General features: G+C 37.3%; 1 protein-coding gene across 3 annotated transcripts in view; it reads left to right on the top strand.

The window, feature by feature from the left end:
• UTRN (utrophin) overlaps positions 1-27,192 on the top strand; it is a 393,293-nt gene that overhangs the window by 132,028 nt on the left and 234,073 nt on the right. For all 3 annotated transcript variants that reach the window (XM_072856186.1, XM_072856185.1, XM_072856184.1), the window contains 13 exons: positions 1,216-1,344; positions 1,474-1,644; positions 2,228-2,377; positions 3,637-3,774; positions 4,611-4,763; positions 11,257-11,448; positions 13,305-13,477; positions 17,680-17,830; positions 19,187-19,362; positions 20,523-20,658; positions 22,820-22,969; positions 24,158-24,239; positions 25,818-26,023. In XM_072856186.1, the coding sequence (XP_072712287.1) occupies positions 1,216-1,344; positions 1,474-1,644; positions 2,228-2,377; positions 3,637-3,774; positions 4,611-4,763; positions 11,257-11,448; positions 13,305-13,477; positions 17,680-17,830; positions 19,187-19,362; positions 20,523-20,658; positions 22,820-22,969; positions 24,158-24,239; positions 25,818-26,023 (2,007 nt within the window). The remainder of the gene's footprint in view (positions 1-1,215; positions 1,345-1,473; positions 1,645-2,227; positions 2,378-3,636; positions 3,775-4,610; positions 4,764-11,256; positions 11,449-13,304; positions 13,478-17,679; positions 17,831-19,186; positions 19,363-20,522; positions 20,659-22,819; positions 22,970-24,157; positions 24,240-25,817; positions 26,024-27,192) is intronic.

The raw sequence follows: 27,192 nt of genomic DNA, 5'->3' as shown, positions 1-27,192 counted from the left end.
GCTAGTATCAGACTGGTGTTTTCAGATAGTTAAGGTATTTCTGTGTTGTTCAGCTAATTATGACAATCCACCTTCAGAAGCCCCTGATATGGGCTGAAATTGTGGAAACTTTGGTGTATACCTAGATGGTGAACCCTGTGCATCCTGTCCAGAGGCTTTTGCAGGTCGTACTGTTCGTTTCATAATCCAATGACATCCATGTTAGGAGTAGTCAGGTAATTTACCCTTATTTGTAAATGCTGTAAGGATGATCCACAACTAAAAACCTTCTAAATTATGTTCATGTATGGTGATGAATATTTATTGTCCTTGTGCTGACTTTGTTAGGTTAAATTGTTCTTTCGCTAGATGAAGGTATACGCTTCCTGATGTTGATATAGAGAACAATCATAGGCCTTCTCTCTCTTTCCTCCCCTTCCTTTGTTTTGTTAGTCTAAAAAAGATCAAAGCTTAGCTACCCTTTTTTGGGGTAAGAAGCTCTGTGCTTAAGCAGAATAGTACTTCTCTGAATCTGATAGCTTTGTTTTGTCACACAGAATAATGTGTTGTTTCTGACTGAGGCACCTAATGTTACAATTTTTGACTACATATGAAAGCAGACCTAATTAACATGTCTACAGTGTGGTGACTTTTCTTAAGAGGAAGAAATATTTTAATGTAATCTGTAAAATATCAAAAGTTTACTATTATAATTTGTAAGTTCCGGTGTAATCCCCTTTCAATTAAAAAAAACCCAAAACCCAACAACAATTGCACATAATGCATACTGTTGTATCTGCTAGTGATAATTGTAAAAACAGTTTTGGTTTTTTGGTCTACTAAGTTGTTGTGGTCTGGCTGTAATGTTGTAATACGTTCTCTGTCTTTATTTAGTTGGACAAACCACCTCAGCTATTTCTGTTTCCCTTTCTTGAATTAGGAACAATAATATTGAAGGGTCTGGAATGAAAATTGAATTCTTGTAAATACTTATTGAAGGTGAAAGGTACAGTCTAATTTTCAGTGTTCCTTTCCAAGGTGTATCCATAACACTTTATTCCATTGATCTCCTTTTTACTCATAATGGTGGTTTTGGCAGGGTTTTTTTGGTTGTTTTTTTTTTTTTGTGTGTGTGTGCTTTTTTTGTGTGGGCATTTTTGGTTTGTGTTGGGGTTTTTTGTGGGTTTTTTTTTTTTAAGTTTCTCACATTGATACATTTTTTTCATCTTTTTCCAGAATCATCAGAGCCAGCTGGAAATTTTTGATGAAAATGTTGCCCACATCAGTACTTGGTTGTATCAGGCTGAAGCCTTGCTGGATGAAATTGAGAAAAAGTCAGCAAGCAAAAAGGAGGAAACTGTGAAGGTAGGAAATGTTGCTGTCAAGTAACCACTTCTGGATTCTAAATGAAGTCAAGTCAGGTTTGCTGCCTTTTTTTTTTAAGTATTTTTTCCTTTCCTAGGGTAACCATTTGCATTTTCTTTCACTTGTTAGCGCTTAACATCTGAATTAGATGATGTCAGTCTTCGAGTGGATAATGTGCGTGATCAGGCTATCATCCTAATGAATGGTCGGGGGGTGTCATGCCGTGAACTTGTTGAACCCAAGCTGGCAGAACTGAACCGTAACTTTGAGAAGGTCTCTCAGCACATCAAAAGTGCCAAGGTGAGGATGTGTGAGCCCCAAAACATGCTTGGGGGGGTCTATGACAAAATGATAGCAAATAGCTTTAGGGGATGGATCTTTATGTGTTAGAACAGCGCTTTGCTGCTTTTGATTCTCTTTTAAGTGTAGGTATTTATAGGTGAAAAATGGACAGACTGATTTTTAGACCAGCTTCTTTTTTTTTACCTGAGTAGCAGGTGATGACTTGAGTTGCAAGGGAAAATTTACAAATAACTGTGTGTTATAAAGATTCAGAAAAATGTGTATAGTGCAGTATATATTTATATGAACTATGGAACAACATCATAAAGCTAATATGACTGGAGGTTTTTGGTTTGTTTTGAGACGAAAATGCTCAGATTGAAGTTTGAAGGTAGAAGCTTGGTAATACCTACCAACACTTGTGTCCAAGCTAACTCTCAGTGTTAGATCAAATAACTCTTGCAATTTTTTAAATTTCTTTTTTTATGCTGATATCTGATGGTCCTACAAACTGGCATATCTGTTCATGGAGCTCATGAAACTGTGTGTGACAGCTCAGACTAAATTTTCAGTGTGAACAAAGTTTTATTTTGCTTTGCAGATGCTTGTTGGACAAGAACGACTTCCTGTCGTGTCAGAGCCCCGTGAAGTCAGAGTAGCTTTTCCAGACCCGGAAAAATTTGAGTGTGACATACAGAATATGTTGAAAGTTGTGGAAAAGCATCTGGAGTTGAGTGGGGAAGATGAAAAGGTTTGTGAGCAATGGCAGAATTAAATAACTGACTGACTCCCTTTCTGTTTTGTCCACATGTTACATTCCTCCAGACTTTGAGGGGGAATTATTCAGAGAAAATCTTTTCAAGACAGGAGTAGAAAATGAAGGGAATTACTAGGTTGTTGGAAACACTGCACAATTTTCCCATACTTTTCCCATAGCTGGTGCCTCTTGGCTGGTGCATTGAGAGTAACTAGTCACACATCAGTCTGTATTTTCATCATGGTTTTATATAATTCAGGTAGTGAACTTTGATTTTCATTTATCTTCTCTCTTCTACCCAAAGTAGCTCGCTACTTTTACAGGATTCCTTATAATAGGGTGCAAAACTATTTTTTTTTTTTCTTTCTTCATATCTGTCTGAACTTATGTTGAAATGATTACTTAATGCAGCTGAGACTCTTTGTATGTATTTGGCAATTTTGGGCCTCTAATCTATTGCATTGGGTAGATACTTTTTTCACTTTAAATTTAAACTGGTATGATATATTGAATCACAGTGCATAGGTCAGGTCAGTGGATGCTTGTGAGATGAGGTGCAAATAAGAGTGCTGTAATATAGCTCATAGCAAGTCCAAATAAGAATTTGGAACAAAATTTATCTTTTTCTAGATTCTTATCGAGGCTCTGCTGTTCACCTGTATAAAACTGTCATACTTTTGTTTGTATCTTGGTACAAAATTTGGTAAAGTCCTGCTAGGCCACCCTATCTGCCTTTCTTTTTAAGATCATGAAATATTATAAACTGAGCTGGAAAGCTGAATATAATTCTATGGAAAAAGGTATGTATACTACAGAAAACAATTTTTAAAAGGCCTCTATGGAAGGACCTATTATTATAGAACATATGCTTCCCTTTGTGCTATTTTTATATTTATTATGTTTTCATTTTCTTGCTGTTCTGTGCTGAGCTTGCTTATTATTGTCAAGGAATGTTTGGAGTAGCTGAAGAGAGCTGAAGTCATAGCACCCTCTTGCTGTGGTTGCCTACTGCTTGCTCATTGAGTGAGCTTCCTGCAGGGCATCTCTTTATGAAGTTTATGGAATGACCAAGTTGGATTTTAGGATTTGGTAGTTGTGGAGGAGAATCTCTGCTTGATTTTTTTTTTGGCTCACATTTGGATAATAAAACAGCAGTTTGGTACCATTACTCTTAATATCTAAGCAGGTAATAAATTGATTTTGGAAGCCATAGCTGAGCTTTCTGTAGATAATGCAGACTTGTGTAATTTTAGCTGGATCAAGAAAGAGCTCAGATTGAAGAAGTTTTACAGAGAGGAGGGCAGTTGTTACAGCAGCCTATGGAGGACCATAAGAGAGAGAAGATCCGCATACAGCTGTTGCTTCTGCAGAAAAAGTACAAGAGTGTGCAGGTATGATTATGATAGTAACTATAGTTAAAGCTCATTTATGCAGTATGGTATCCCACTTACATCCCTTTGGTATCCCACTTACAACATGGTTATGACTTTTTTAGTGTATAAGGTTCTCTGAGGAAGAGTTAAATGTACATGCAGTCTGAATCTTTGCAATTCCAAAATAGAATTTTGTCATTCCAAAATTTTGGGGGAGTGGTTTTGATTTTTAAAGTCCTTTTCACAGCTTCACAGAGGGCTGCCCTATATGTATTTACACAGATGGGTGCAGACAGCTGGGCATTTGCTTCACTTATCTTTGCCGGCTCTCCAGCAGAGGTTGGTCTCCACCACCAGGCTGTGTGAAGAGTGAGCACATGGGCACATGTACACAAACTTATTCATTGAGCTCTCAGCTGAAGAGGTTTGTGTGAATATGAGTCTGCTCCTGAATTCCTCTTGCTTCCTATAGAGGGTATTATCAGCAGTTGCGGACTCTAGTATGTTGTGGTGCTTTCATACACATGCCATATTAAAAATGTTTTTGCAAAGAACAAAGGGGATCTGTATTCTTATACTCCTTTTAGCTCACCTCTTTGAATCATATTAGAGTTGGTAAGGTGAGGTGTAGCTCAAAGGCAGGGTAAGACCCTTAGGCTGGCTTTGATTACATGTTTGTGCAGATAAATAGAATATAGCTATTTTAAAAAAATAAATGGCTCCTATTGCATATTTTGGAATTTGCTTCTTCAAATGAGTCCCTCAAGTATTTTTGTTTTTCAAATAAATAAGACCTATTCTGTTCAATACTTCCCTCTTCTTATACCGTATTTTCCTAATACACTGGATTGTAGGAGTGCAGGTCATTTCAAAGGAGGCAGGTGGTGGAACTCTCTCCAGTGTTTTCCCAGTATAAGAAGGAACATGACAGTCTCATGAAGTGGCTGGATGAGGCTGAGCACCGTCTGTCAGGGCTGCAAGGTGTGGAAGATGAACAAAAACTACAGGTAAATAAGACTTTTTTTCTTAGAGCAAACAGAGTGAATGCTATATATGAGCTTTAGAGATTCATATATTAGGGGTTTATGGCTGTTCTTTTGACATCTTCTTGGAAAGAAGTGTTTTCAAAATGACAGCATTCATTTTTTATTAGGAAATTATCTGCTTATACTAGTTTGGGATTTCTACATAGTCATCATAGGTCCAAAATATCCCAGCCACCAGGCCCAAGTCTTAGAGCGTGATCTGGGCAGTGTGCTTCAATCAGGACAGTTTCTCTTGCCAGTCTTGCTCATGGGTGTTGTCTTGGCTCTTTTTGATAGCCTGGCTCAAACAGCCTGATTCAATGTTGCATTGGTACGGGTATGATAAAAGTCTCGTTTGAGGCTTAAACTCAGTGCCTCTGCATCCTGTGGTTGGGATATTGTAACTACTCTGATGCTGCCTTTCACTGCCTCAAGGTCTTAGGGAATGATAACTACCCTCATGTGATTGATATTACTCTACACAATGAAGATTAATAAAAGTGACAAAGGTTGAAGTATTCTGATGAGAAGACTTATGTGTGATAATGTGTGTGTGTGGGTCTTGACAAACAATTTCACAACTGATTTAATAGGATGTCAGGGTCTGATAAAATTTACTGCCCAGAAAGCTGTATGTCTTAATTGTTGATGGTACAGATACTTTCAGTGAGGTTTTTTTTGTTTTGTTGTGGTTTTGTGGGTTTTTTTTTTTAATTCTATTTCTCTTTTTCATCCTTCAAAACACTTTGGCTGCATGGTGATTACATTAATATTTTAGGCAATAACAGTGAGGAACCTTGTGAAGCAGTAAGTAATTTCTTGGACAAGCTTGGGGGCTAGGCAATCTGTCAAGTACTTCTCAGTTTCTGCATATGAAACTTCATAATTAAAACCAATCAATCTGTTTTTGACTGCTCTGTAACTTTTTAACCCAACACCAATTAACTTGGAGGCAGGGGTAAAATGCTCTGGTTCCCTGTGAGACTCACACCACAAAATCATGATGTGGTGCTCTTCATTCACAGCTGTAGTGCTGCGTGGCTTCAGCTGCCTATGATAGCTGTAGACCTATGGCAGATGGTCTGCTCTCCTTGGTCACACAGGCTATTCAGTTTCAGCTATGAAAGTAAACCTTTTAAATCTACTCTTTAGAGAGACTTTTTCAAATTATAAGCTCCTGTGCAGAGCTGGGCAGCAAAGATGGCTCCAGCGTCTGTTTAACTGTACAACATCTGACCACTCTGTTGGGTCCCCAGCGGTCACTCCTGATGTACTGTGGTACTTGCACATGAGCTCCCTGGGACATGACTGATGCCAAGGAATTTGTCTGAAGGAAATGGGGATCCATACACATTTAAAGTAAAACAGCATGATTCAGTTCTTCTATTCGACCATCAGCTGCTTTGAGTGAATCACGTACTGTATTGAAAAGGGAAAAAGGTGCACCTGGATGGTTCTTTGATAATGGGAGCAGTCCAGTTATGCCACAGACTGGTCTTCCTTATCACTGTTGGTCTCAGTGCAGGTTGACTGATCTTCTCTAAGGAAGATCCTTTGACTCCTATAAAGCCCTTTTCTTTAGGGATATACGGCAGCTAATCCCTGGCACTGCTGGATCCATTCCTGGATTACTGCATCTTGGTACCTGGGTGCTGAATGCAGAATATCATGTAAATATGGATGAGCATAGCAATTACAGTAGACTGTTGGTGGAGAAACATTATCTTTGCTCAGAATTAGTTAAGTTGTGTAAAAGTATCCTTATACTTCCAGATGTAGTTTCTAGTCTGGCTGAGTCAGCTAGGATTTCAGAAAGGCACCACAGCAGTTTTCACTACTGCTGTGAAACTCGGAAACTGCTGCTTTTGCTTCATGTCCCTGTGTCTTTAGCTTTCTGATATTTGAGTGGTAAGCCAGCCTGTCTCAGGTGACCTTATTTTACTTTTATGGCTTGTTCTTTCACCTGCTTTACTAATTGATCTTGAATACCAAAGATGGTATGGGACCATACCATTTCTGAAGGGAAAAATAGTGTTCCCAAATATCATCATCATTTTAGATGAACACAGTTGCTCCAGAATCTTCTTCGAGCCACCAGACCTGACTTACCCTCAGCACCAGGGGGGACCTAATGCTAAAATTCTGCAACAGAAACTGCCCCTCCCCAATTTTTACCATCTATTCTGTGCTTGAACACCCTCCCTCCCCCTCCTTTAGTCAGTAGGGATGTCTGATGAAGGTGGGGAAAGGGAAACCCTGGATGTATTCTTACAGCCCCCAGGCTACCAAATAGCAAATTGCAGTGCTTTTTTCCTCATCTCAGCTCAGGATTGAGAAGCACTAAATGAATTCTTGATCCACTGGTGTGCAGCTGGCTCAACCCCTCACCTTGATGTAAGGAAGGTGCAGTGAGCAGAGGAAGAGAAACTAGTATTTGAAACGAACATAACAGGGAGGGAAAGAAAGGTTTCAGCTGCCGAGCTGGGGAGTAGACTCCCATTAAGGTTTTATGTAATACATTATTTACATTGTTGTAAATGAGTATGGAGGAGAGGACTTACTTATGGTGCTTGAAGGTCATATATATCTATATATTGATTTGCTGGAAGTAGCTGGATCATAAATATTCCTCCTCATGTATGCTTCTAGGGATTATGGAGCTAAGTGTCTCTGAAATATTGGTAACCCTTCTGCATAGCAGGTACTTCTGAATAACCCTTGTTTTGCCACAAATCTGTTAGCTAGAAAAGCCTGCATCGGAAGTTTGTATCTCCTTGAGTTCCTTCTTTTCTAACCTTGCTTTAGTATTTATTTAAATTGCTCTATTCTCACTTGGCTTGGAATGAGGGAAAGGAAAAATTAAACCTTAAATTGCAGAGGTAATTAGTTGACTAAAGTTCCTGAGAGATTTTTCCAGGTTTTAGAAAACTGTTTTGAAGTGAAAGTGATAATCTTGCAGATGGCAAGTGAATTTGCTGTTGCAGGCACAGTGCAGTTTTCCTTATAAACTGAAACACAGCCACTATCTTGAAGGATCTTGAAATATTATTCCTGTAATAAAGAAAACATGTTTGTTTGCCTGTTGTGCTTTTTATAGGGAAGGTTCTGGGTTACTTAAATATGAACCATTAGCTACTTTGCCCACAAATATGTTCCTTACTGACTGCATTAATTAACCCAGAAGAACCAATAAAATGGACATGAGATTTTATCTTTGGAAAACCTTTTTCTAGAAAACTGGCTATGAAATAGTTTGAGAGAGAGAGGAGGGGCAAGGAATGGTTAAAAAGCGAGCATTTCTAATCAAAAGGGTATTTATTTGCAAAGATGATAAAATATTGTGTGGTGATCTGAGATTAGACTGGGTAGACACTTTTGGTTAACATATTTATGTAGTGAGACATGGAAGGTAAATTATTTAAGTTTACATCAATTTCTTGGGCAGTATTTTCCAAAATCCACTTGGAAGCAAGTCAGAGTATCTCCTTGAATTGAATCTTTGGTAGATTTTGTTTCAAAATATATTTAAGTGTAAAAGGGGAGAAGGGAAGAAAATCTGAAACCAAATTCTGAATTGCAGGTCAAACTAGATGCTAAGTATAGCAGGAAACAAATTTTATTTATGACCACTGAATTAAAATTATTTTTAGCAGGTCTCATTGAGAGGCCTTATTTATAGAATGTATGTGAGTAACTGAGTATTCCCCTTTTTTCCCCCAGTCCTACATTTTTCCTAGTATTTAAAGAGAGACCAAATTTAATAAAGATGCTCTGTTACCACTGAAATTAAAGTAGAAAAGGGCTATTAAGTCATGCAGTCCGATCTCCTCCTAAATAATCTTTGATTAACTTTTTATTTTTGGGTGCTTAAGAAAGAGTTTGCTTGCCTGTTTGTTTTTTTTTTTTTAATTAAAAAAACCCCCAAACCTAAAAACCAGCTTGTGTGACATGTAGGTGTTTGATTTGTGTGAGACAGTTATGTCAAACTTCTGCTCTTCCATTTTTTAGTACTTTAAGCTGCATTTTAGAAGCTTCCAGTCTGTGATGCAAGGTAGAGAACAGCTGAACAATTAAACTCAGCTGTAGTGAAGCACTAATGTGTTTATGACACTTACATACGTTCACCTTTAAGAAGGAGGGTTGTGAAAGGAGGAAACATCATCTTGGTGATGGGAGGCAGCTGGAGGAGATTAGTAATGAGGTGTGCTCTGCTGGAACAGCACCAGGAGGAATTCACTGCTTTGCAGAAGAGCAGCAGCCTGGCCCAGGATGGTGCTACTGGGGAAGCAGAAAGTTTCAGTATATGTCAACAAGTGGAAAACAGTATATGCCAACAAGTATATGGCAACAAGTGGAAAACAAGTTTGCATGCTACCAGGTGCTGTTTTGAATCTTGTGCAAGTTTTTTCTAATGGGAGATAAGGCAATGTGTGTACAGTATACAGATAATAAAGTCCAGTGGCCTATTCATTTGGGTGAAGTCCAGATTCTGGACTGTTGCCTGTGTGAGAATGGGACTTGTGGGATGATGGAGAGTTAGAGAAAACAGCTTGTGAAGATGTTGCAGGTGGCTGTACTGCAGCAGGCATCCTGGTGTTTGTTCAAACCCAGCCTTATTCCACATTGCTGAGGAAAAGATACTTTGAGTTGCACAAGCTTTGTCTGATTTCTTCAGAGCTGGGGCCTCTCCTCCCACAGGAAATCATACCACTGTTTAAGCCTTGGGCTTTTGCTCCAAATTTCAGTGATGGAAGCTGACAAAATATATACAGCGCCTCAAGAAAATGTGTTTGGGGAGAATCAGGGACCAAGACACTTGGTTTGTAGCTAAAGCATATGGAGTAGTTTATGGTTTTTACTGCGGTGCTTGCTTGCTGTACTGTTACTGAATCAAAAGCAATGCTGAGTATTTTATTATGCTTGTCTGTAATACTTGTTTTCAGTAGACTCAATTTATGCTTATATGCCTGTACATCCTATTTCTTTGGTGTGCAGTGAATGACTGAAAACATTGTTTACCACCAGACAATGTTTGGTGGTAAAGGTCTTGTGGAAGTACAACTGTGTCCCCAGTTTCAGCACAGGGATGAGTGTCTACTTTAAAAAACAAAACAAAAAAACCCCAAACCAAGAGAAAACAAATAAAATCCTTAGGAGAATTCAGTGCATGAGAAGAAATCCTGAATGGTGAATATGTGAACATATCTTTTCTGCTGCAGTCCTTTTTTCTTTTGAACTACACATGCTGCATGTGTTAGATTCCAGTTAATTTGAGTGACATATTTGAAATGCTCAGAAACACGTGGAGGAGGAAGATACAGACAGGTGTTTGCAAACAACTTCGTTAGTGAGGCTTAATATTTTACTGGTTGTCAGCTGTGCTAGTGATTTGCATGTGTGCACCCAGCCCAGACTAATTGCAAAGTAAAATTTACTGGCTGAAATAGCTGTGAACATACATTTATTCTTTACATTCTTAAGCGTATTCTCAGCTGTTAGTAAATCATACAGTTGAGTGCCTCTGTCTCTGTCTTGCTTGACTCACATTTACTGAGTACAGGATGGTGGCTTAGAAGTTGCTTGAATTCTTCAGTATTTGGAGGTGGGTTTACTTTTTCATTGCTGATTTTAAAGAACTGGTCTGTTTTCAGAGGTGGTAACAGAATCCTGTTGGACAAGAAACCTTTTCAGCAAAAAACTGCTTTCAGTCTTCAGAGTATCTGCTTCACCTGCCTCTACTGCCTTTGCCAGGCATGGCAGAGTATCGCTTCTTGCAGCTGGCTTCCTAATGCTTCAGATCCAGGCCATCATTTATGATCCAAGAAAAAGCTGCATTAAATTACTGTTCTTGCTTTCTTATCTGCTAACATGGTACTTGGCTGGATAGCCTGGTCTTACAGCCAGGGCAGATAACAATAGCCAAGCTTTTGAGGTGTTACTGTCTCTTATTGCTTTGCTGAAAAAAGCATTTTGTGGTACTGCTGGAGCACTAATTTATTTAAAAAATGGTTGGGAAATGTGGGTGGGGATGCTTATTGAAAAGAATGTGAAGAGGAAAAAAGTCTGCTTCAGTAAATTGGTAACTTCTGGGAGTCCTTGATGATGAAGGAAGCAGACAGTGGGTTGTAATCACAACTAGATACAGGCTCAATCAAGAAGTGTAATTTCTGGAAATGGTAAGGATCAAGGTGAGAGAAACAGCATTGCCTTTCCCACTCCCCAGAGTTTTAATAAAGAATAATACAGGGTCATTGTGAAGCATGATACCTATTGTTTTCTAACTTATTTTTATAAATATAGAAACAGTTCTCTGCAGGACTTGCAGCTTTCTGAATTTATGTAACTTTGCTAGAAATGCCTTTGTTTTGTCTTTTAATGTAGGAAAGTACTTATTCTGAATATAGTCTACTGATTTAGGATTTTTTCATAAAATTGCTTGTTCTTTGAAATATAAAATTAACTTTCATGTTTTTAGGCAATCCCTGTGCAGCAGAGGTTAAAAGGCCACTTTGCTGCAGGGATTAGGAACTTGCCTTTTTCGGCTGAATACTTGGTTGAAATCAACAAAGTCTTGCTGGCCATGGCTGATGTTGAACTGCTGCTGAATGCACCAGAGCTAAATACTGGCATCTATGAGAATTTTTCAACTCAGGAAGACGCACTGAAGGTACTGCATGCCTAAGCACAATATTCAGAGGGAAGAACGGGAGAAGGGAATAGCAGAAGAAAAAAGACCACCTTAGTGGCTGGATAGCTCTATTTGTATTTTTGCTCAGTATATACTGGATCAATATGCACTGAAAATTAAATAACGAGATGGTTTTGTGGATAACTTTTCTTTTATACAGAATCTAGATACAAAGTGAGCAGCACAGAAGCTGGGTGGGAGGTTGGGGGAGAAGGGTTTGACTTCTTTTGTTGGAGAAACTGTTATGTTTTTCATCAGGTAGTTTACATAATACGTAGAGAAATGCTAAAGCCAATCTCCTTATGTTCCTGCTTGGTCTCCTTAATACAGCTGCTGTTCTCTGTGTCATGTGAAACAATTGTTTACATAGGAAGAGGGAGAAAGGGAGATTCTTGACTTTTGTATGAAGCTATATATGAGACCACAAGACAACGGTACCTGTTCTGATTAGCAAAGCATCAATATGTTCTCAGTTTTAAGCTCCCACTTCTCCTCATTGCCAGTCAGTGGATTTACCTGTGTGATTAATGATGAGGAAGTAGTTAAGCGTTTGCCCTTCTTCAAAAGGGGATGAAGAAAGTATGTTTGAAAATATTGAATCCTGCTGTCAAATGTGAGTTAAGTATGTAGAAGTCTGAGTCCTGGTTAATTTTGAGCATGCAAAGGAACACGATACATATTCCCACAGAAAACATCCATTGGAGTTGGGAATTGCACGTGGTGTGATGCAGTGTAGATGTACCTCTGTGGGTTGTGAACCATAGTGGGGTCCGTGTGTCCTTATATTTGAGGTAGCCAGGCTTCGCCTCTCACCTAGGGCTAGATCAGCTGTTTCTGCAGCTGTTATACAGGTCCTTTAAAAGCTTTTCAGAATTTTAGTCCGCTTTTCTGACTTGCTTTTCTTTATGCTGTGTACATGCTTTCATTTTTCATATTTGTGTTTTGGCATAGTTTTCAAAAGCAAATAGGGGAATGATGCCAACCTTTTGACGAAGTGGGTGACTCTTCTGTTTTGTTGATGAGATTCTCTTGTCCCTGTTTACTCTGCTTCTGTGCTCCCTTAAGTACAATTAGGAGTGTTTATGTTAAGATGGGTTTAAAATACTTCATTTTGGTGCAGGTCTCGTCTGATTTTGTAATTTTGGTATATTCTAAGGCTGTTTTCAGAAGAAACAAATAGCAGAGCATAGAATTTTTAAAGTATTACTTATCTTTTTGAATTTAAAACAGTAAATTCCACTGTTTGCATGGACTGTTAGTCCTCTGAATACCAAGGCAGCCTTACAAACAGCATCTGGTTTAAAGGTATTTTTGCATCATAGTTCAATGATAGTTGAGATAGATTGCTTTAACTTTGTCATTTAAATCTAAAACTTTTATGTAGCTTGTGCTTTTGCAGTTCTGTGCATATGGGAGGTTACATGAAGCATAATAAAGTCACGTTTTGTGTCTCATTTTTTACATAAGGAAGGAATATGTATAGCGTCTTCATGACACGGGCAGATTTGTTTAATAATGAAGATACTGCTGTTTGAGAAGTATGGTATGCCCCTTGACCTCAGGACCAGATTTGATATATAAAATATTTAATTGTCTTCATAAAAAACTGAGAAGGACACATGCTTAAAAAGGTGTGATGAACTATTCAGTTCAGTTGCTAAAACTGATTTAATCCGTGAACTGCTGATGGTCATGGTCTTACTGTAGATACTGATTTTTTGGAACACTGTTTTGAAGAGATTACTTTTTGGTCTTTTTTTAAGTTTTTTTGTTTTGTTTTTTTTTCCTGCTAGAGTTGACTTTACTAATGGCTTGTGTCATTACTGTGCTTGCAGAACATAAAAGATATTTTGGATAAACTTGGGGAACAAATTGCGGTCATACATGAGAAGCAGCCTGATGTTATATTAGAAGCATCTGGACCTGAGGCGATACAAATAGGAGATGCACTAACCCAGTTGAATGCGGAATGGGATAGAATTAATAGAATGTACAATGATCGTAAGTGGTAAGTGGAGGAAGTTTGGTTTCTGTGACCAAGTGGTAAATACTTTATGTACTTGGATATAAGCGTTTTACAAATGTACTCCCAAACTCTTTATCTTCATCGTTAGGGTAATCAGCTTTAATATGTTAGTATAACATGATAATTGCCAGAATTATTGAATGTTGAAACAGTTAACATGCAAATTGTAGTTTGGGTGCTTTTATGAAGCTGATTGTTTTTACTTTATAAAATAGAATATTTTGTTTATAAAGCATAAAATTTTTGTTTTGTAAAGGTATCACAAAGCAAAGTTCTAGAAGAAAAACGTTGAGTAGGACATCTTTTAACAAAGAATTCAGGGCTTGTTTTGAAGGAGGGAAGGAGTTTGAAAGGATGAGGTCTTTAAAATACAGTATGTATGATAGTTGGCAATAATATTTGTTGTAAATAATTGAAGATGAGAGATGGCCATATTAGAACATTTTGTGGTTGAGAAAACAAGAAAATATTGAAATCCGTGCTTAAGAAAAATGTATCTCCTATTTCCTTTCCACAAAGATTAAATAGGTGTAATTTCACTTCTGCCAAAAAAGTAGGGGGGGGGGGAAATTAAACTAAGCTGTGATTTCTCCCTGCCCCTTGCAGAAGATACTGTAAACTGAAAATGCCTTATCTGAAACATCTTTAAATGTTTAAAAATAAAATCAATACCACTTAGTCAAACTTAGAAAAACGTGTCAGGCATTTTAAGTTGGAATTGGTGAAAGTATGTGTTTGGGAAGTTACCACTAAGCTGAAGGTACTCACACTGCAAACAGCAGTAGACACTGAGATTGCTGCTATGCAAAAAACCCCTTAATGACTGAAAATGATTTTATGAAACTTAAAATTAAATGCAAAGGCTCATACTGTAGTTAATTTGCTTTTACAGTATTTGCTTTTTAATAGCAATACAAGGTAATGGTTAATGCAGAAGTTCATACAACGTAAAGTAATGTCTAGCCATGTTCACTTGCTGTGCAGCACCAGAAATTTGATATCAAACACATTTGGTAGTGTATTTTGAAAAGAAGTTTTTTTAGGAAGTGTGTGTTTTCAACTCTTTCTCAGGGTACTGGTGTTATGTGTAGGAATATAAAAGTTGCTTGGTGGTATTGTCTAAGCAGAGACTTCCAGAAATTCTGGGCCACTGGATCAGTGAAGCATCAAGATTTTTAATAACTCATCAGGCACTGTTTTTTCACTGTTTTTTAATTTGAAAACAAATAGTGGTGCCAGCTGGGTACCACTTTCTGTGCTATTGCTGGCTGCCTGTAGTCACCTGCCGTATTTGGAGACAACTGCTCGAGAATCTGCTGCCCATCTGTATTTATATGCCTGCAGCTATTTTGTTGTCTTCATAGGTATGATGCACACTAAGCTTTAGTTATGCCTTTTTTTCCCCTCATAACTTAATTGAAAATCTTTAACTAGTATTATGCTTTTGTAAGTATGAGTACAATTTCATTTACTACTTAAACTTTGTTTCATTAAGTAGCCAGGGTTAACCAGAAACCTGGTCTTCCCATTGAAAAAGATAAGTGTATCAAAGAGTAAGTCCAGTGTTTATGATTAGCTGGCAAAAATGCAACAGACTATATCCTCAGTTGGTTCACTGAATACAAATTAATCTTGAACTTCATAAAGTTTGTAAAGCTCTGTATCTTAATGAGAATAATATTGGGTGCAATTTTCATACAAAAGGGTCTACTGGACTAGCAACTTAAGCTAAAATGGTATGTAGCTTCCTGAATATATTAAGTGCTACAATTTTAATAGAAGGATATACTTTGATTAATGAAGACAATATTAGTATCAATATTAAAATGCTGTATTTTGGCATTGGTATTTTTACACCCTTTCTGCTACTAAGAATAATTTTTAACCAAGTTTATTCTTGTTTTTCCCAGTGTTGCCCTAAGTATAAGCAAGAAGGATAGAAGACTATCTCCTTAACAGTCTCTGGCTTTTTTCTATTTCTGCAGTGGGTGGGGATTTTGACAGAATTAGTCGAAACAGCATCTGAAGTCTGTGGCAAAAGATTGATTTAGTTTTCAGAGGTAGTAATGATTTTGTGATTGAGTGCCAGCTAAGTAGTTAAACCTTTGATAAAAGCTTTGATGTAGCCAAGCACAAGTTGAATGAAACTGTACTTAGCAAAGCTTTTAAGTGTTCAACTAAATCCAGTTGACTTCAGTTTGACGTGAACATATGTGTAAAGTAAAATGTGTTTGTGTTTTGTGTGCGTGTATGTATGGGCTTAATGCTTTGTTGAGCTGTTTGTAACAATGCTGGTTTGCTAGATCTGCTCCTTCTGCCATGGACTTTGTATCAGTGCTAAAAGTGTTGGTGACTTGGGAATGAACTGTGGTTTGGAAGCAAGTGGATTCCTGCAGAGGAGGCATGGAGTAGCCAAGTCTCGGTGGAGTAATGACAGGACGTTGGTACTTTTATCTTTCAGCTGAGACAGTCTGTAGTGAAACAGCAGCATGTGCATCTGGCTCAAAACTGGAGTGAAACTTCATCTCGTTGCTCAAAATATTGATGGAACTGTAGGCTCACAACAGAAATGGCAGGAGTTAAAGCTTTGTATCTCAAAGCGTTCTCCTCTAAAGTTCTAAAATTCTGGATTTTGATAAAGTCACGTGTTCAAAACTCCCCCAGAAACTTTCATTTTGAGGGAAGCCAATAAAATAGTTTAAAAAACTATTTTAAGTGCTTAGAATATCTCTTCTCATTAAACGTGGAATGAGACAATATGTTCAGTTAGACTGCAATGCACCTGAGAAATAAAAGGAGAATGAGATTTGGGGTCAGTCTACAGGTTGGTCTAGTGTATTGAACTGGAATGTGTGCAGGAAACTGAAATGGTAGAACTAGGAGGTAGGGCCAGAAAAATTTAAGTAGAAATTTTTTAAGGCTTTCTTCTTTATTAGAATTGGCCCACATGAAGATTGATAATAACAAAAAAGCCCTGTATGTGCCAAGAAATATGGATGTCTTGATAAAAATGAGATATAATTTTGATGAAAATAATCTCACTGGGAATTCTGGGATTGCTGAACTTAATTAGTGAAGAAAATAGATGCAGTGATAGCTCTTTAAAGTTTGGTTGTGGATATCTTTGATGTTATGCTGCTAATTTCAGATTGCATCTGTATATAAGCAGTAACCCTGGAGTCTTTGCTGTTGGAATTGTTTAAGACAAAAATAATGGGCTGTAGATGGGATCTTTCCTCTGTCACATTAGAGGGTCCTCTGATGAGCAGGACACCTGGCCTCCTATGTCTTTAAGGACGACTGGTTTTATTAGTTTGGAATGGGATACTATCCAGTCTGTTGGCATTGATGTAGATTTCATGTTGTTTGTCTCAAGTCCTGTGTCCTTTGAGACATCTGTCCTATTTGCTTTATAATGCTAACACAGAGTTAGCAATCCACAAATAGAAAGCAAGCCACTCTCTCTATGCCTTTCTGATACGTTTTTCATATTTAATGTTTATGGGCTGTTTTTGTTAGTTTGTTAACGTAGTAGAACTCTCATTTTAGCTAAAAACGACCTTCTGACTGTGATAATTCAGCCTGTTCCATGCTAGAAGAAGTTGCCCTTCAAGTTAAGCTACACATTAATTTGAGGCTGCAAAGATGGTAATAATAATGAAATGCCTGGTAAATTATTGTGTGATTAAATTGTAGAAGACCTACTTATACAGGGCCCACTGGTAATACAGTCAGTTCTATATAATCAAAATCACCTTCACTTATTAAATTCCAGGCACAGGCACCCCATGGTTTATGAATAAAAAAGAAAAAAAAAATCTAAGCAATTAATCATATTTCATGTTCCACACTGTCTGATATCTGAACCATTTTATAATAAAGAATAAAAGGGTTTGGCAGACCAATTTGATGCAGCTAATCAATCTTTATTTTTTAAGTGATAGAAACAAAAGTTTGCTTAGGATTGCCCTTTTTTCCTTCAGCTGGAAGTTAATGACAGTGTGTGCTTTTGGCTTTTACCAGCTGCTACTACGTCAAGAAGCCTTCAGTACTGGGGCTTTTTCAACCAGGCTATATGCTAGCCTTTCTGTTTTGCAAGGAAAGTTTCTACTCACTGGAGTAGGAATTGTAGCCTTTTCACCAAAATGGTTTGGATAATTTTTCAATGCTTTGTTTTCAAACAGTTGCTTTGATAGAGCGATTGAGGTGTGGAGGCAGTTCCACTGTGATCTCAATGACCTCTCCCACTGGATAACAGAAGCTGAAGTGTTATTGGCCGATGCCCGTGGTCCAGATGGCAGCCTGGAGCTGCAGACAGCTGGGCTTCATCAGCAGGTATGTATGATTTGTGCAGAAAACGAGCAAGATGGAGAAAGTCTTGATTTTTGTCTAAAATTCTAGTTTTCTATATAGACATACAGATTTGAAATGAGGCTGTTGCAATTACACTTTAAAAAGTGGTAACTCTTAATGTCTTTTTCAGTTGCAGTTTAAAATGATTCTTGGGGAAGATCTCAACTCCTGCTTATAGTGTGGAGTTTTATGATGAGTCTTAGTATGGATGGGTTTGAGATAATTTGATAATTCAAATGTTGGCATAATTTTTGTTGTTTTATAAGTTTCGTTACAGCTTTAAAAATGTTTATCATTTAAGAAATCCAGATATTATTTCACTTTCTACTCATAATTTAAAAAATGGACCCCACAATGCTCAATTATAACTTAGCAAATAATTTTTTTACACTAATGACTTTGCAAGATCCTGCCTTGTATAAGCAATCCAGAAAAAGAGAAGATTCTAATTAAAGATGTCTTAGGTTTGATTGTTTCAGACTTCAGTTCTGGAATTTAATTCCTTAATGTCTTTCTAGCTCATCATTATGGAAGAGCAGACTTTTCTGTTCAGCTAAACTACTTTACTTCCTTTTAAATAAGGAGAAGACAACCTAACTTTAAGGATCAGATTTTTTATTTTTTTGGAATAATCATTATCCAAGAGTTAGGTATGTGTTGCTAAAGAAGTGTGTGTTCTACCTAACATACAGTTTGTATTTTATCCTTGTTGCTGCTTGGAGTTTTATTCTAGGGCATTTCCCTTATCTTTCTTGAACCATCTTATTCCTGATCTAGTTGCAAAGAAATTTTTACTAACAATGTAAGGTTTTTGTAGTGGTTAGGGATATTTGAAGGTTTGATTCTGACATCTTCTGACTTCCTTTAGTTTCATGGATTTTCTGTGATGTCTGGGGACCATGGCAGCACAGCCATAATTATCTTAGCCCTAAGTTACAGAAATAGTCAAGGGCACAGGTTGTGAAAAGAACTGGTTAAAAAAAAGTCATACCATCTGTTAGCACTGCTAGAAAGTGCTGTACATTAAGAGGAAAGGAATCAAACGTGAGTGTGGATTCTAGCACTGATGGTTTAAATGAATTCTTGTGATCCTAAGTAGTATTCGGCAGCCTATTCTGTGTCATCATCTTTTTATGACACGCATTAGAAAATTGAACTAGATTCAACAACAGACTCTTAACTTAAATCAACAGCATCCAATTTTAAGTCAGATGGCTTTAAGTGCCTGTTTTAGTAAAATAATATGCACCCAGGATTCATCCTGCATATTGTGAGCCACAGATCAAAGTCACTTTAGGTCAGTAATAAAATTCTGTGTGGCTTTTATGTTTCTGACAGGAACTTGAGGAGGGAGTCAGCAGCCATCAGACCAGTGTTTCAGCGTTGAACAGAACTGGGGAAGGGATCATACAGAAACTGTCTGCTACAGATGGGAGCTTCCTGCAGGAGAAGCTGGCGGGATTGAATAGGCGTTGGAAAGCAATCACCGCGGAGGTCATGAATAGACAACAGAGGTAATAAGTTAATGAGAAATTTGGATGTCTTGACCAGATGTGATGAGTAGAACCTCATTTAGAAGACTCTGGAAGAGATAGTGCATTCTATTGCACGCTGTCATTAATCTGAATTTTCCTGACATTCAGACCTCTGTGTTTTGAACTGTCTTCTAATACCAATTTCTCATAAATGCACCTGCAGTTGACTGCTTAGTGAGTCTGTGTTTTAACACAATCCCCCAAATGACAACCACAAAACTTCTTTTCTTACAAATTTCCTTTGATTTTAAAATTTTTTCATTGCTAAGCCAGACTTTTTTAGGAAGGAATACTCTACTACTTTCTCTGGCTGAAGCTGAACTGTAAGTACATTACCTTGATTTCTATTTTTACATTGTCAAAGATACACTAATTGGAACACTTGTATTTTTCTTGAATTTCCACAATACTATAAAATGAGATCTTTAGGTCTGTGTTTGCAACGATTTAATCTATCTGACTAGGTATTTTCTGCACAAAATGAAAATCCATTTTGAAGTAGCCTTAAATTTAGTTCAGAAGATCAAAGAACAAGGTTGTCCGAGATAAATATACCAATTTTCAGTTTATCTGGGAATATAACGTGTCCCCCTGTTCTGACTGCTAAAAAATGTGTAAGGATAAATCCCTGGAATGAGTAGTTACTTTGGGGGGATATTTATATAACTATACGTTTTTAACATCTTGTGATACATTTAGAAATGTAGTAAGATTTTTCTTAATTGTTTAGCTTGAGAAATTCCATTAGAGCTTTGTGTGGTTAAGGGAATTTTTCCCTTGGGGGATTTAGGGATGTTTCTAATACTTTCACTAACAGTGGCCTTGTAGTGGCTTACGATGATTAGGCCTGAAGGTGGTGTCATATTGTCACTTACATTTAATGTTTTCTGCAGACTTTTAAAAGTCTATTTTGTGACTTTGGAACTGAAATGTATCTATTTTTAAGGTGGTAGAATTAATTTACAAGTATCTTGCATTTTAATGATGAGGATATAATCCTTTGAATACCAAAATGAATCCTTTAAAATGCTCCAACCACTGAAAAACACATGACTGGGTTGCATCAGAAGCAATGTGGGACTGATATGCTGTGTTCACTGCAGAAATGCATGTGGATTTTTTTTTTTTTCTTTTTTAAGGCTAAAAGGAGAGAATCAGCAGCTGATAGAATACAGAAAGAAGCTTGATGAGCTGCGTTGCTGGTTGGAAAATGTAGAAAACGCTCTGGACGCGAGATTTACATTCAACCATGAAGAAAACTTGCGAGAATTACAGGCAAGATTGATTAGTGTGTATATGTATGTGCACATGTATGTCTTGCACAAAGTGTCAGGACATGGCTTTTGGGGAGGGGAATCTTCACATTTTAAATAGCCAAAGAAATATCATGGTTGTGTGAGACAGTTTTGTGAGGTTACTTACACAGGCAAGATGCATCCCGTAATGAAGTTGGGTTGAGTAGATAGCTGTGTTATCTAGGCAGAAGATGGTGGCTATATGTCAGGAAGTGAGAAATATGTGCAACTGATAAAATTTAGTAAGTGGAATTTCACTGGAGATGATGTCCCCAAGTCAACTTTATAATTGTCAAAACTTTAGCAAAAAGCCGATAAGCTTAAAATGGTGAGTAAGCATCATTGTCTCATTCACTGGGCAGCTTTAATACATGTGTAAGATTTTGTTTAACCTGCTTTTTAAACTATAAGGGTTTTGGTCACTTCAGGTAACTTGGGTGCATATGTATGTGTGTATTTTTCCTGTTTATTTTGTGTCTGGCTTTGACAACAAGATATCTTTGGTTTGTAGGATGTGTGAAAGAGAATGTTTCTGGAATCCTAAAAGAATGGAAGGAGTAGTCAATCCAGCAAACCTGCTTGCTCATTTTTTAAAAATTAGTAATTAAAAAAAACCCCAAAAACCTCTGCTAGATGAAATCAGGTGGAAAGGCTTGAACTTCCTACAAATGTGTATAAACGATGTAAAGTAGTTGCTGTTGTGTTTGCCTAAACAAATTGTCTTGTGTCAGTTGAGTATTGGCTAGCTGACTATCATGAAAATTTTATTTTTCTTGTCGTCTACCTTAATATAGATACCTGAAGTGAAAGGTAGAACTGCAGTAAGGGAGGGAAAGAACAGAATTTGCTAGAGAAACACTGGTAGGGAATTATTAAGTACCAGTTTGGCCTGTGAAAGCAGGAATGCATGTGCAATTTTGGTTATATATATTAAGGAAAGGTGAGATTGCAATAGAACAGGTATTAAGTAAGATTGCTGGGCTTTTCAGGAGGGTGAAGAACTCCTCATCTGCAAAGAGACTCGGAGCTTGCCTTGTTTGTCTAGTCAAAGAACAGTGAGAAGGGATATGATCATGAGTGTAAGAAAGCATAGGGAAGATGAGCTATTATTAGAGGCTGGTATTAGGGAAGTGGAAGTGATAGATGTTAACTGATCCATCAGGAATAAATACAGTGGGAACGAGAAGGAGATTTCTAAACAGAGCTTCTGGAGCAGCCTGCAATTAAAAAGGATATAACATGTTTTAAAAAAAAAAATCTTAAGGTACACCCTTGACAATTTAGGAAAGGCATTATTTGGTATAGTGCTTATTGTAGCAGGGTACTCTGTTCAGTCATCTCCCTTCCAGGCCTGTGTTCCTGTCACTTTACTATGCACACGTCCATAATACTTGTGTAGCAGACATTAGTATACATAATGGGGTGGATAAATATGATATGTACTTGCTATTGTAATTTTTTATTCTAGTGCTTTAAAGACAAAGTTTGTGATTCCTACTCCACAGTGCTTGTGGTGTATGGGCAACTGATAGCATGGTTGATTGAAGTCAGTGGGAATCCAAGCGTAAGCTTTTCTCTTTTGCAGGATCTGACCTGCATTTTCATGTTTAAAGAGAAAGAAGGCTATGGGAGATTGATCAAAATGAAGTTGTAAGGTTCTGTTTAGTTTTTAAATACTTTCAGAGTACATTTCCTTAAGAGTGAAGTACCTTGTAGTGATCTACCATGTACTTGTATAATGCATGTCAGGAATGGGCCTTTAGTTTTTAATTTTTTTTTTAAATGAATGTAGGCAACAATTTTGATGGGCAGTATGTTGTGTTTTGGATACACATGGTGCATCCAGAGGTGATCAAACAGAAGCATCTTGTGAGGTGAGAATCAGTGTGCATGATATGAAGCTGTATAGGTACCTTGGCTATTTGCAGTTTTTTTTTTCCCAGTTAGCAATAAATGTTGATATTTGAATAAATATTTTAGTAATTTCTAGATAGAGCGTAGAAACCAAAATAGAAGCTTTTCTGTTATATATTTCCAGGGACATTTCTAAATATTGGCGTTAAAGGAAAGCCCCCCGCCCCACTCTTTACTTGAGCATGTATGCATTTTGCTTCAGTCTAAAACTGTTCTGTCCCTTTTAGGTGTTAAGTGAAGAGATGGAAGTACAGGAAGACAAACTGGAATGGCTGAACAGAACTGAACCTGAAGTGCTTTTGGATAAAAATGTTGATCTTCAGGAAAAAGACAAACTTTCCGATTGCCTGCAGTCCCTCAATGTGAGGTGGAATAAGGTGTGTGTTTCTTCAGCATTGGGCACCTGAAGTCGAAAATATAGTGGTGTACTCAGAATCGTTGTTTTCCTTCCATGGATCTGTGACATGTACATAAAATGTCCTGGAAGCCATGCAGGCATGTTCAGGAAATGTGCCCCAATCCATGTCTATGTGAAAACATTGGTGGACACTTTTCCATCAGAATGAGTTAGTTTAGGATTTTTGTTGATTTTCTTTTGTATTGGCTTTCTTTTAAACAGCCAGATCAAAAATATCTCACTTATTTAAGGCAAACAGTAAGGTATTAATTTGAAATTGAGATAATCACAATAAATCTTTGCTGTATAGGAAAGTTGGATGTTTGCAGCAGTTGAGGAAAACAAACGAAGCTGTGGTAAAGCTTAGTGAGAAAATCTTATCAAGTGTGTCTGGGATTCTTCTTGAGTATAACTGCTGTAAATTAGAAACTCTAGTGTTCAATCTCATTGGCAAGTGTATGAGAAGAAAATAACTCACTGGTTGGAGTAAAACCAGATTGTTTTTCAAACAGAGCCTGGACATCCAAGTGAAAAAGGAATAGAATTATTTGGGATTATATTATGGATCAGGCAAGTAAGAATTTATTGGGGAAAGGGGCTTCTGATAGTTCAGGGAAAGAAAAAATGTCTTTTTTTACCTATTCAGCCATGAAAATGGGGATTCCTCCCCCGCTTTGTATATTACATTTCCATCACTGCCTCTTAAAAACTTTTAAAAAGCAAAGTAGGCAAATTTGTCTTCACTACAATAGAGTTTAGTGGTAATATTTTTTCTTTTTAAATTAATTCCCTATTTCTCTCCTTTCCTGTCACTGATGACCACAAATCATGCTTTGCGTCGTCTTTTCTTCAAAGTGTACTCAAATAATGAGTCATAGCTTTGAGGCTTAGGCAGTAAAAACCATGTAAACAACCTGTCTACAACAGTTCATTTAATTCTTTCCAAGATTTAGGTAAGACACTGGAATGTATTGAAATAACACTCTGAGTACCTCTTGGCATTTTTATTGTTTTTAAATGATACCTTGAAACAATTCATTGAAATATATCTGAGACTTGCCATTGTAGCAAGCATGGTGTAGAATATTTTGTCTTCTAATAAGTGATGACTTTTTTGCTGTTAATATAGGTTGTCTTACTGTTTTTATTCCTCTCTGCTGGGCTGTAGGTGTTCAGAGAAGTGCCTGACAGGGTGAGAGAATTGGAGGCATTTGTTGGGCAGTCTTGTGTTACACAGACAAAGCCTTCTGGTGAGTGATCAATCCTTCTGTTGTGCTTAATTGTATTGAGTTTAATCCTGTTTGTGGTCGAAAATAATCTAAAAAGGAAAACCTTCCCTATGAACTTAGACAAGTGGAAATAAGAAATGTTGTCCATCACTGTACTTGGGGCTACCTTCATGTTACTATGGGAGAGAGAGGGAACGTTTGGTTAGGAAAAAAGTCACCCTGCAGTTCAGGATTGAAGGAGTCCTTTGGAGTTCCCCTAAGAGTTTTGAAATGGAGGAATGTTTTAGTAAAGCTTAAGCCTCCTCATCAGGAGCCGGTGTACTAGGTACAGAATAGCTATGTTTGTGAAAGCCTGGTTTCCTGTGGATTTGTGCCTTGTGGTCGTGCCTTTTAGTAATTAAGATCCACTAGAAGCTTTTCCTACAGCTAATTATTTGCGAAGTATCTCCTGCATGCAGATTCTATGCAGTCCTAGAAATAAGGGCCATTCTGCATCTTTCCGCTCAGTAGGGACACGGATAGGTCTTTCTCATCTGTTAGATACTTATCTTCTCAGTCTTGTAGGGGAAGCTGTCTAAATATGATACATTCTTGTATCAGACACTGACAGTGGCCGTCTTTTCAAGTTGTTAGAAGCAGATCAGCAGATACAGAGTATAAACAAGATGCCCAGGTCTCTTTTTTAGAAAACTGGGTAAAAAAGACAGCCCTTGCCTGAAAGAATTTGCAGCTCGAACTTCAGTAAAATAACACTTTTTTTTCAATTCAGCAGCAGTAAACAAAATTTAAAGGAGGAAAACCAACTTTTGTTTAAGCCTTTCAAAACTTTGATTCAGCTTGTTTTCCTTTCATACAGGGTGTTTGTTAAATAAAGCTCCTGTATTTCATTGCTTGAAGCAAGCGTTTAATATTCATGCTCCACCTTCATTTAACTTAGTGGTTTCTTGGAACTAGAACACAACCAAACACAGCTTCTGGAGTGAATCTTACTGTTCAGCTCATTCCTCACTTCTTTGCTGTGTCAGGTTAAAAAGATAGAAAGGATGGGGCTGAGCTAGTGGGCATCTGCCCCTTCTCAGGACAGTTGTGTTTTGCTAAGTCCATGAAGCATCTATTGGAGTAGCTCGACTTATTTGTGCTTAAGTGAATTCTAAGCCAAGAGTAGGGAAAATGTTTCTGCCACATAATACAAGAATGAGGAAGACAATCTTATACGTTTATCTTAAATGAAAGGATTATTTTTTATGCTTAATAAGGGTCAAGTCCCTTTCATGTCAAAGAGTGTTAGGCTTCACTCCATTAGATTTAATGTCATTTTGCCTTTGCAAGTTTTCTTCTTGTTTGTATTTAGGCTGGATCATTTGGGTGAGTCTTTGGCATGCAATGAAATATTTAATAGCCTTAAAAAAAGGCAAAAGGAATTTCTGATTACTTAGTTTCTGGTGGTTAAAATGGCTCAAATACAAAACTTGCTGTGCTTTCTCTGTAGATGCTGTTGCATATTTATAGGAATTACAAAAAAACCCCCTGTAATTCCCACAATTGCGCATGTGGCCATCACTTTTTTTTCTTTAACAAAAACCCCAAACTCTGTTTCAGATGTCCAAAAGGTGGTGCTAGTATCTTCTTCATTGGAAATTCCTGTTCAGACTCAGCAGACTTTGGAACTTTCTGCACCTGCTGATCTGGATAAAACTACAACTGAGCTGGCTGACTGGTTGGTATTGATTGACCAGATGCTCAAGTCAAACATAGTCACCGTGGGAAATACTGAAGAGATCAATCGGACTATTGCACGAATGAAAGTATGTGTTTTTGTGAAGGCTAGTGGATTGGAAAATTAGCTCATACTTTAATAGCTTGTAGATTCAGTAAAGAAATTAAATGTGTGTGTTTTTTTTTTTTAAAAAAAAGAACCTGACTGCAGTAAATGCATAACTTGAAAATTATACTTTAAATGCTGTCATTATTACAGTCCGATCCCCTCTACTATTTCCTGTTAATTCCTGTGTCCTTATGTGAGCTAGGCACTGCCTTTTTTTTTGTTTGTTTTAAACAAAGCATAAGAGAATACCTCCTGAAAATGACATCTTTTTGGGAATGTATAGATAGCTTATGCTGAAGACTTTGGAGCAGCTTCTTCTTAGCTTGGAAAGTGACCTTTATGATCCACTATTTAGTGGTTTCTAGTGGGTTTTGTTATGTTGTATTTGGACTAAACTAATTTCCAGAGATGTGCTAAAATGATTAAAAGTTGTAACATAAATGCTTATGATGTAACTATTTGTTTCTGTTGATAGTTCATGCTATGCTGAGCCATGACTAAGGGCAATATTTGTGCGATGTATGCTACCATTAAGGTTCATTTTATTTGACTTGATATCAATTAACATGAGTAACTGTAGAGTAAAAGCTGCAGGCTAAACAAGTGCTAAACTGTTTCTGTGGGTGTCTAACATACTCTGGAATTTGAAAGAATAATGTGATGTACAGTAACTTTGGAAACATTTTCTTTTAACTGTATAATACTTGTAATATGGGGTTCTGGTACATTGCCATAGTGAATGTACATTGCCATACCTTTTTAATACAATATATAGCCTGGTTGTTCCTCCCTGTTCTTTTCCTTCTTAATCTCTCTCTCCCTCCCCCCCTATATAAATGATCAGAGCTTGTTAAGAGGAAAATAACTTATGGGAGAGTGAAAAATAGGTATTGGAAAATATTGCATGATAACTGCAGTAACTGTGTGGTTTGTACAGGTTAACCTTCACCTCTGGATTTTCAGTGACTGTAATTCAGAATATTTTTGCTTTTTAAAGCAGTGCTGTAATACTGTGACAGAAGGTTACAATAATGATGGGAATACCCATCTACTTGTGGCAACACATACATGTTTTGTTTTATCTACAAATAATACAGATGATGTTAACTAAATTCTGGTTTTTGGATTTAAAAATCTTATCCTAATTCT

The sequence above is a fragment of the Ciconia boyciana genome, chromosome 3 (genome assembly GCF_034638445.1).
Source record: "Ciconia boyciana chromosome 3, ASM3463844v1, whole genome shotgun sequence".
Classification (NCBI taxonomy): domain Eukaryota; kingdom Metazoa; phylum Chordata; class Aves; order Ciconiiformes; family Ciconiidae; genus Ciconia; species Ciconia boyciana.
Note: the sequence above shows the minus strand (reverse complement) of the source record. Positions and strands in the feature narration are given on the sequence as shown.